The sequence below is a fragment of the Nicotiana tabacum genome, chromosome 10 (assembly GCF_000715075.1).
Source record: "Nicotiana tabacum cultivar K326 chromosome 10, ASM71507v2, whole genome shotgun sequence".
NCBI lineage: Eukaryota > Viridiplantae > Streptophyta > Magnoliopsida > Solanales > Solanaceae > Nicotiana > Nicotiana tabacum.
In genome coordinates this window covers 147,725,187-147,736,705 of record NC_134089.1, presented here as the reverse complement: position 1 = coordinate 147,736,705, position 11,519 = coordinate 147,725,187, and the positions used below count along the sequence as shown (strand labels likewise).

At 38.2% G+C, this 11,519-nt stretch overlaps 1 protein-coding gene across 1 annotated transcript; it reads right to left on the bottom strand.

Moving 5' to 3' along the window:
- Nucleotides 1-8,970: 8,970 nt before the first annotated feature.
- On the bottom strand, nucleotides 8,971-9,438 carry LOC107808797 (uncharacterized). The gene has a single exon (XM_016633365.2). The coding sequence runs from the start codon at nucleotides 9,436-9,438 to the stop codon at nucleotides 8,971-8,973; it is 468 nt and encodes a 155-aa protein (XP_016488851.2).
- Nucleotides 9,439-11,519: the final 2,081 nt, after the last annotated feature.

The window sequence follows — 11,519 nt, the reverse complement described above, 5'->3', positions numbered from 1 at the left end:
TGATATTCTTGTAACTTTATGGTTAATTTGGATTGCTTAAATCATGTTGAATGTGGTAAATGAAATTAATAAAAGGAACATCTTTTTCTTGACCTTTTTAAGAGAAGTTGACATTTATGTGAGTAATTGCTCCCCTAATATATTCTTGTCTGCCCGTTGTTGTGATTAATTATATTCGACCACGTCGCATGTATGATTCGCAAGCGGGGTAATAGATGCATCTATGGTTCGCGCCGTTCGACCCTCCGGTATTGCACACTTTATTTTTATGTTGGATCGGGCCATACGGCCTCGACACTACTTGCACATGCTTCTTACTCGGTATTTTTATGTGAATTGGATTTTGTTATATGCCCTGAAATGTAAATGGCCAACTGTGATATTATCTAGGAAGGGACCTGTTACTTCTTGCTATAAACTGTTAATTATTTGTGCTATCCACCTCTCGTCTCTACTTCTTCGAGATTAGACAGGATACTTACTGTGTACATATTATTTATGTACTCATACTACACTTATGTACTTAATTGTACAGGATCTGAGGCAGGTACATCTGGCTACCAGTCTGGTGCGCGTTCTTGATCATTGTCCGAGACTGTCACACCTCCTTTTACACTCGAGAGGGTATATAAGGGAGTTTTTCCAATTAAAGTAACATTATTCGATATGAGATTATTTTATTCATTTAGAGTCGCCACTTGGAATAATTTATTTTTGGTGTCCCAAGTCACCGATTTATTTTAAAATCTCAAATCGAGGAAAATCGACTTTATTTAAAGGTATGCGAACCAAAAATTCTAAGTAAGGAATTCTGTTAACCCAGGAGAAGGTGTTAGGCATTCTCGGGTTTCGTGGTTCTAGCACGGCCGCTTAGCGATTTATATTTGGCTTAAATTGTTTAAACTACTCATTTTTAGGACATATGTGCATTTATTATTTTACCGCTTTTAATCACTTGATTTGTTCGTAATGAAAGAAATGAGTTACGCGTACGTATACTCATTTCCTTTGGCGTGTCAAAAATCATGTCACGCGTACGTGTCCACAATTAATCACGCTTTATTAATTATTAAGAAAGTCTGGTTGAAGTTGCGCGAACGCATCCCTCGAGTTACTTTTTTTAGAATTAAATTCGTAATTATATTACGCAGACGTATACATAATCATAATAATAGTCTAAGTCGAGCCTAAAGCAAACTACGAGTGTTCATGATTATTTAATATCTAAGTTGTAATATTAATATGAGGGCCATAGGTGATTCAATGAAAGATGGCACACCTCAATGTTAGAAGGCTTGCTTAAAAGTAATTGAAAGATGTTCTTACTTATAACTATTTTGGACTTAAATGTCAAGCTATTAATTATAGGTAGGGAAATATAGGGCATGTCTTTATTTACTTGAAAGGGACTGGTCCAACAGTAGACCCGATATGTCATTAAGAACGATTAAATAGAACTGATGTCCATTGGGCTCGAAATTGAGACCAAACAAAAGGCAAAGGAGGGTGGAGACTAGAGAGGCTTGTTCTTGGCTTGGCAGCCTTCACTTGGGCCTAGATTCCCAAATGTGACCTTTTGAAGTTAAAACTCATCTCCAACGATAAATAATTATTTAAAACCAAGATGCTGAAGACAAGCGGGCTCAGAATTGAGCCCATCCATAAGAAAAATTCATTTTTACCTAAAAGAAACCTTCACGTCAAGGCTCTATGGGAGCCCAATTCCTTTTGTACAATTATAGCATAACGCTTGACTACTGAAAATTCAAAACACTAATCAACCAATATTCAATTATCAAACCATTGTTGATATTTATTCAAGCCTGAAGCTTAACATACGTTAATCTCACCATGTAATCATTCTATCATTTACTAGATTTTCAGAAATAAATAAAAAAACTGAATGTAAAAGAAAACAATGGCCCAAGTCATACAACAATCTCTAACATCACACTCTAATCAGAAAAAGGCTATTGTGATGATTAAACCATCTCAAAACTTTGAACAAGGAGTAGATCGTATATGAGTTAATTCACACGTTTATTTATGAGAACCTTAAACTAAATAAATCTGAACACTCTTAAATATGTTGGATCTAGATGATTAAACATAGATACAGGAATGATAAAACCCAATTTACATGCCAAAAATAGTATTATAGCCTTAAATATGTGAGAGAATCAGCACATAAAATCTACAATGGCTTCAAAATTTCTGAGGGTCAGGAATTGGCTTCAACAAGTTCAGTAGCCACCTTTAAACTACAGCTTGATTCATTCACAGCAATGAGCCTTGCCATGTCATGAATTTATTACTAGCAACACTTAGTAGTATTAAGAACACATTTGTAGTTACAACTTACACTCAAAACAGCCTAGAACATCAAAATAATACTCTTAAACTAAGACAAAGTGCTTCAAATAACTGATGGATAGTAATACACCAACAATTTCAAAAAATAGATTTTCATTTCAAAATACTTACAACTTTACATGAATACTACATCATAACAAACACACACAAAGCATGAGAAATCACATAAGTGAACCCAAGCCAAGCATGTGAGTTCAAGATGTGTACCTTGAACGACAATAGAAAAAAGAAGAGAAAATAAATCTCTTGGAAGAAAGCTTGGAAGAAAAGGAGCAACAAACAGAATCAGCAGGAGTGCTAGAGCAGCAAGCAAGAAAACCACCCAGAAAATCAACCGAAATCAACCAGCTTTAAACCAGAAATCCCAGCTAAAGAAACCAGTTTTTAGAGTATTTTTATGTTCATTCTTGGTATTTTTTCAGAATCAGTATGAATTTTAAAAGCAGTATCTGTGTGTTTTTCAGAACCTTTTTGTGCAGAAAAATGTTAATGAAAATCTGTGTGTGAGTGAATGCTTTCTTTATATAGAATACCTAAAGATGGCATCAAAAATGGAATATTCTGACCTAATTTTGAAATTTCAGAATAGTACAACATCTTTTTTACAGTTGTCTATCATTTTTCTTATACAATATCATCATTTTTATGCTAAGGATGGGGACAGCTGTACAAAATCTAGAACATTTTGATATTTAACATATGTAAAACCAATTTTACCCTTCCAATATCTGATTTATTTCAAATCCAACCAATTCTGACCAAAATTCTGATTGTTTGATTACCCATTAACCACTTGTAGAACCTCCCAGAACCAACTAGGCCATTCTAGCCTTAGATTCCCTAAATTGGTTTCCAATTTACCCTTTAAGGTTTTCAAAATTACCCTATCAAATTCCTTTAATTCCAATCGGTATTCAAACTCCCATTCCAAACAATTAAAGCCAAATCAAGGATAGACCAAAAGAAAACAAATTGTCGATTAACACTTAATTAATAACTGAATTGATTGAAACTGACCTATTTCACCTAACAAATTGCAATTGACAAATGAACATTACAATTAGGCTAAACATACTATCATCAAGCCAAACTAATCAACATTATGTTAAACGACAAAATGATGATTGGTCAGAAAAATAAAAAATAGAAGAAAAGAACTGTTAAAACCAAATTGATTGGGGAAAAGAAAATGAACAGAAGGAATACCTGGGGGAGAGAAACTGCTAACTTCAAATGATCCGAGCCGGGGTCGATATCGTCACACGAGCAACTGATTCTTGCTTAGATAGACATGTACAATGGATGTTTGTTACGGTACTGACCCTAGCTTGGCCGGAGAATGTTGTCACAAGGCTATAGGATTCAGGTGGATGGTAAAGTGACTGACCGGATTCCGGCGGTTTAGAAACAAACCCAACGTAGGTATATTTCTCTTGCCAAGGGAACTAAGTTTATGTAGAAGCCAGCTTGAACAAACAATAACAAAGAAAAAGAGGAAAGAGACAGACTAGGCTTTCTTCTCTTTTTTTTAGATTTGAAAATCGGAGCAACCTATGAAGATTCGAGAGATGATACTAGGGGTCTTGGAAAGAGGAGGGGATTTGGAGGTGTTTAGGGCAGTGATTAAGGGCGGCGGCACCGAAATGCGATTTCCAGTGGCTAGGGTTTATTTGGAGATGAAAGGGATGAAGAACTGAAGGGAACTCAAGGGTTTGGAGAGGGGGGGGCTCGTTCAGACACTTTTAAATAGGGAATGTGTCCAGTTCCCAACCATTAGATCTCAAGTATCAACAAACGGGATTGGTTAATGCAAAACGGTGTCGTTTAAGACATGTCCGAGATTGGACTGGGTAATGGGAACTGGGTCGATTGGTTTTGAGGGGGGGGGGTTTGGACCGATTTGGGCATAGGAATTAGCCCAATATCCAATTAAACCCCTTTCTTCAATTTCTTATTTTTATTTTTATTTTCTTTTCTTTTCTTTTCTTTTTTATCTTTTTCTTTAATTAAAAATCCTAAATTAATCTAAATTGTAAAATTAAACTAGTTATGTAATTAAAATAAATACAAAAATTACTTAATCCTAAATTAAAAGAGAAAAATCACTAATCTAAAAAATTAAAAGGTAAGATGTAACTATGAGCCATTTTTGTTATTTTTATTTTTTAATAAAACAAATAATTAACTAATTAATCCTAAAAATATAAAAACAAAACCTAAATGCAATGCATGGTATTTTTGATATTTTTCATGATTTTAATAAAAATTAAACGTGCACAAAAATGCAAACAATTAATAAAATCCTACAAAATTCTAAAAATGGCAAATAATTGGAAAAATCTATTTTCTTGGATTTTATAGGAGTAATTCATATAGCTCAAAAATCATATGCTCACAACTGCCCCTCTTTGCTCGGGAACACGAAGGGTTTTCGGGCAAAGATAAAATGAGCAATTACGAGCGATTTTTGCCCGTTTGAAGCTCCATGAGAAGCATCTTTTGAAAAAGTCTAACCGAACCTTGCTTCGGAGGTTGCCTACATATCCTTCGCTATAAAGGAATCAGGTCAGTGTAGTTCTGGAAGTTTTGGTAGCTGGTACTATCGAAAAACTGTGATTTCACTGATGCTGCTGCTGTTTCTGCTTGCTGAGCTCCTTATTACGCCGAAATAAAAAATAAAAAGCTAGACTAGCTAAGCCAATCAACTACGAGTTACAAAATCTCTATCTATAAACCTTCTAAAGCTTGATCTTGATTCTTGGATGGTTCTTCCTGCAGACTCTGATCTGAATCTTGATGCTTGTTAGTTTCAATCGCTGGTTCATTCTTCTTCAGCTTTTCGGATCAAGGGGGACATGCAAAACTTGTGTCTTCAATCATATCTTGAGCAGTCTACATCTTTTCTCTGCTTCTACACTAAGAGTTCAACTTTTTTTCTTGTTCTTCGTTTCTATTGTTTGGGTTGAGACTTCTTCTTTTGGTCATCTCAAACCTTATGCCTCACGGTGAAAACCTATTCGGGCACCAAAGCAAACAAACGAATGAAATTTTTCTGCCCCAATTTTTACTAGAAAAATTTCGTGAGTTATTGTAACAAAATCTAATCTATTTCTTTATTGATAGCAATTAAAATCGGGATTGTGTATCCTTGAGAAAAAGAGATTAGGGATTGGAGACCCTATATCTAAAATGAAATCAAATGGGGATCGGGGGCCCCAAGTTGGGAAAATTACCAGGTTATGCTGGAAAAATGATCGGGTTATACCGGAACAGAAAAATGGTCCTCAGGTTATGACAGGGAAATTCATCGAGTTATGCAGGAAAAGAAAAAGGTCATCGAGTTATACTGGGGAGGTCCATGGGTTATGCCGGGAAAGCCATCGGGTTATGCCGGAAAAGAAAAAGGTCCTCGAGTTATGCCGGAGAGGTCCACAGGTTATGCCGAAAAAGTCAGCGGGTTATGCCCGGGAGGTCCACAGGTTGCCGGGAAAGTCATCGGGTTATGCCGGAAAAGAAAAAGCTCCCCGAGTTATGATGGAGAGGTCAACGGGTTATGCCGGGAAAGTCATCGGGTTATGCCGAAAAAGAAAAAGGTCACCGGGTTATGCCAGGGCGGTCCACGAGTTATGCCGTGAAAGTCATCGGGTTATGCCGGAAAAGAAAAAGGTCCCGGGGTTATGCCGGGGAGGTCCACGGGTTATGCCGGGAAAGTCATAGGGTTATGCCGGAAAAGAAAAAGGTCCTCGAGTTATGCCAGGAAGGTCCACGGGTTATGCCGGAAAAGTCATCGGGTTATGTCGGAAAAGAAAAAGGTCCTCGGGTTATGCCGGGGAGGTCCAAGGGTTATGCCGGGGAAGTCATCGGGTTATGCCGGAAATAAACTAGGGAGTGGAACCTTGTAATGGGAAAGACTACCAGGTTATGCTGAGAGTGACTAGGGAATGAGACCCTATGTTGGGAAAACATAGCTAGAGATTGGGGACCCTAGGCTACCATGATTTTGAATCTTTTTTTAACTTTTTATTTTATCAAGGAGAATGAATGAAGAGTTTAAAAGGACTTCCCTTTTCGGGTCAACTCTTGCTGCAGAACCGTTTTGGTTTTTGCATGTCTTGCTTTTATTGCACCTGCTTCTTACAGGGTTGTTTTGGACTGCACCTGTTTTCCTATTTTCAAATCATAGAACAATTCGTCAGTTTGAAGCGGTGGTTAGTTTTGTGGACTTGATTGTTTTGATCACTTGATCTTGGCCCAACTCTTTCGATGAAAATCTCCATTGCTCGCTGGCTTTCTGGAAATCTGTCTCTTTTCTAAACCCAGGGATTTGAACTTTTCAAAATTTCACATGATGGTTAGCCCGTGTGGGGCTTTGGCCTTTTCATCTTATTTTGCCTTTAGGGGCACTTGACTCTGGATTTCTTTCCTTTTCAATATTTTTGAATTTGGAGCATCGGCCATCATGACTAGTCGAGATCGACTTGATGCACCTGCTGAGGCTGGGTGCTTTTCCTTGAATTTTGGCTTTTGTTAGGTAGAACCCTGTAAAACCAATCTTGCCATCTTTTCTTTGATTTAGTTTCGGAGAAAGATTAAACCGAAAGGGATTCAAAGAAAAGTAAACAAAGGAGAAGATAATGAATTTAACGAAAAATGTCCCTTTCGGGGGGAAGGACAGAAGGACTTATCTGGAGTGCATGCAGACTTCAATAGACAAGACATGCTTCTTGGACTGGATACTCGATCTGCGCAACCATCCAATCTCTTATAAACCCATCATAACTCATATCTTAAAACCGAGAAACCTTACCAGGACTCTATCAGTGCGGATGGTTGTAAGGAATTCCTTCTTTTCAATCAATGGCACCCTTTACGAGTTTTCACCAACTGACCTCTCTCATTTATCTTTTCACCGTCGCTTTATAGTGCTCTTTGCGAGTTTTCACTAACAAGACTCTCTCATTTCAATTTCTCTTCTCACCATTGCTTTTCGGCGCCTGTGTGGGTTTTCACCAATAAGACTCTCTCATTTTATTTCTCTTATTTGATTGTATCAGATCCAAATAACCAACATCCTCCCATTTTGAACTTCTTTACCGATTGATCACGAAGGGCTTTGAATAGGATTTTGGGTAAAAAGAGTTTGGATTGAATTACAACTTTGGAACCTTTCAGGCGACTATCGCTGAACCAGTATAAATTCTGCCCCAGTTTCAACTTTTGGGGAAATATGGATTTTTGTTTTGGTGTGACTGAACCCCAGAGAGAGGCTGCCTACGTATCCTTTCGGAATCAAGTCGAACATAGTTCAGGGAAACTTTGTTTTTGATTATTTTTTTATTTTATTATTATTATTTTTTTGTTTACAAACGTTTTCAGGTTCCAAAGAGGGTAATCAAAGAAAGGTAACCTGCTCAAAGGATTAGCAAAGGGTTAAAGTTTTTGGGTAGCGAGAATGAAAGCCTTCATCAAACAACAGGAGAATCTTGGTATCACAGAATGATTAAACATAATACCTTCTGACCGCATCTGCATTGACAGCTGTCTCAAGGTCATTTCCTTCAATGTCTCCCAAGTACAATGCCCCTTTCCGCAATAATTTTCTTATAATGTATGGACCCTTCCAGTTTGGAGCGAACTTTCCTTATGCTTCCTTGTGATGCATGAGAATATGTCTCAGAACGAGTTGCCCCACTTCAAAATTACTAGGCCACACTTTCTTATTGTAGGCATGAGCCATTCTTTGTTGATACAATTGCCCGTGGCAAACTGTGGCCATTCGTTTTTCATCAATCAGGGTTAGCTCTTCTAGACGGGTCTTGACCTACTCATTATCCTCAATCTCAGCTTCAACGATGATTAGGAGAGATAGAATTTCAACTTCTGCGGGTATTGCGGCTTTAGTGGCATAAACCAATATATAGGGTGTTTCTCCAACTGATGTGCGCACAGTTGTGCGATATCCCAACAATGCAAACATCAATTTTTCATGCCATTGTCTAGATCATTGAATCATTTTTCTAAGAATCTTCTTGATGTTCTTGTTTGCTACTTCAACAACACCATTGGCTTTGGGCCGATAAGGGGTAGAATTCCGATTCGTGATCTTAAATTTTTCGCATATCTCCCTCATCAAATGACTGTTTAGGTTTGCAGCATTGTTTGTAATTACAATTTTAGGAATATCAAAACGACAGATAATGTTGGAATTCATAAAATCCACCACTGCTTTCTTAGTGATGGCTTTGAGAGTGACAGCTTCGACCCACTTTGTGAAGTAGTCAATGGCAACTAGTATGAATCTGTGCCCATTTGAAGCTTTTGGCTCGATTGGCCAAATGACATCCATACCCCAAGCAACGAATGGCCATAGTGCTGACATAGGATGTAATTCTGAAGGTGTTGCATGAATCAGGTCACCGTGCACCTGACACTGATGACACTTTCAAACAAAACTAAAGCAATCTTATTCCATAGTCATCCAGTAATAACCTGTTTGAAGGATTTTCTTTGCAAGGACGTATCCATTCATATGGGGTCCACACACTCCTACGTGTACTTCATTCATGATTCTTTCGGCCTCTTAGGCATCCACACATCTTAAAAGGTTGAGATCTGGAGTTTGTACAAGACCTCTCCGCTCAAGAAGAAACCACTGGAAAGCCTTCTAATAGTTCTCTTTTGGTCTCCGCTAGCTTGCTCGGGATATTCTTTTTCTTCCAAGAATCTTTTGATATTAGGATACCATGGCTGAACATCAGGCTCTATTTCAATTGCACTGCAATAGCCATGTCTTTCTCGAATTTGGATTTCCAGTTGGTCAATGTGGACATTTCCTGGATATGGCAACATCGAGTCCAAAGTAGCTAGTGCATCGGCTAACTCATTGTGAAACCGAGGAATGTACCTGAATTCGACGGATTTGAACCATTTTCTAAGATCTTCCACATGTTTCCTGTATGGAAGAAGTTTGACATCTCGAGTTTCCCATTCACCTTGAGCTTGTCGGATAATCAAGTTAGATTCTCCCATGATAAACAATTCTTCCACATCTTGATCGATTGCCATGTTCATGCCCATAATGCAGGCTTCATACTCGGTAGTGTTGTTCGTGCAGAAAAACTGAAATCAGGTTGTGGTCAGATAATGCTGACCAGTGGGCAAAATCAAAATTGCACCAATCCTGACACCTTTTGCATTCACAGCTCCATCGAAGAACATCTTCCAAGAATTAGTGTCCTCTGGAATTACCTCAACTGAATTTACTTCCTCAACCGAAAAGTAAGTACTTAGAGGCTGATATTCATCATCAACAGGTTTTTCAGGTAGGTGATCTGCTAAAGCTTGAGCTTTCATTGCCGTGCGGGTGACATAAACTATGTCAAACTCAGTGAGCAGGATTTTGCCATTTCGCTAACCTCCCTGTGCGCATCGACTTTTGGAATATGTACTTCAATGGGTCCAACCTGGTTATGAGGTAGGTGGTATAAGCCAACAAGTAATGCCTAAGCTTCTGATCGACCCAAGTTAGGGCGCAACAAGTTCTTTCCAACAAAGTGTATTTGGCCTCATAACTAGTGAACTTCTTGCTTAAATAATATATGGATTGTTCTTTCTTCCCGGTCACATCGTGTTGCCCGAGAACACATCCAAAGGAATTTTCTAAGACTGTCAAATATAAAAACAAAAGCCTTCTAGGTTTGGGTGGGACCACGACTGGCAGATTCGACAGATATTCTTTGATTTTGTCGAAAGCATCTTGGCACTCATCTGTCCATCTAATCGCCGCATCTTTCTTCAACAGCTTAAATATGGGTTCACATGTGAAAGTCAACTGAGCAATGAATCTGCTGATGTAGTTCAACCTTCTCAATAGACTCATAACCTCTTTCTTGGTTCTCGGAGGAGGCAAATCCCGAATAGACTTTATCTTTGTTGGATCTAACTCGATGCCCTCCGACTAACTACAAACCCCAAAAGTTTCCCGGATGGTACTCTAAATGCACACTTAGCTGGATTTAACTTTAAGTTATACTTACGCAGACACTCAAAGAACTTCCTCAGATCCCGAACATGGTCATCCTGCGTTCTTGATTTAATGATCACATCGTCCACATACACCTTGATTTCTTGGTGCATCATATCATGAAAGATGGCAGTCATAGCTCTAATGTAAGTTTCCCCGGCGTTCTTCAAACCAAAAGGCATGACCCTATAATAGTAAGTACCCCAAGGGGTGGTGAAGGCTGTTTTTTCTGCATCTTCTTCATCCATCAAGACTTAATGATACCCAGCATAACAATCCACAAAAGACTGTATCTCATGTTTGGCACAGTTGTCAACAAGGGTGTGGATGTTTGGTAATGGGAAGTTTTCCTTAGGGCTTGCTTTGTTCAGATCCCGATAGTCAACACACACTCGGGTTTTCCCATATTTCTTTGGAACTGGGACCATATTAGCCAACCATGTGGTGAATCGGACTACTCAGATCACACCCGCTTTACTGCTTGGTGACCTCTTCTTTGATCTTGTCACTGATGTCAGTTTTGAAATTTCTCTGCTTTTGTTGGACCGGAGGATAATTGAGGTAAGTTGGCAATTTGTGTACTACTAAATCAACACTCAATTTTAGCATATCATCATAGGACCAGGCAAACACGTCTTTGAACTCGAACAAAAGTTGGATCAGTGCATCCCTAGTTCTTTCATCAGTGTGAATGCTTATCATGGTTTCCTGGACCTATTCTAAACTACCCAAATTAAGTGGCTCAGTTTGATTAAAGTTTGGCTTAGGCTTATTCTCAAATTGTTCCAATTCTCGGTTTATTTCCCTAAAAGCCTCATCTTCATTGTATTCTGGTTCGTGATTCATTATTTCAAAATTAGACAACATGTTAGGATCTGGGCATGAAGTCCATAAGCATGTCATGTTATTTAAGTCCGCATTGTTAGAACTGAAAGAAAAAATAAAAAAAGTAACAAAAATCAGAAAGAGTAAAGAAAGAGATTCATAGACGATGAAATATTGATTTCATTTCATTGAATTTGAAGATAGAAGGGTTTACATTGGAATTTTAAAGACAATAAACTAAAAGAAACATTCGAGTTACACCTTGGAATAACTCGGAATGCAGAAAAAGTGGCAAGAG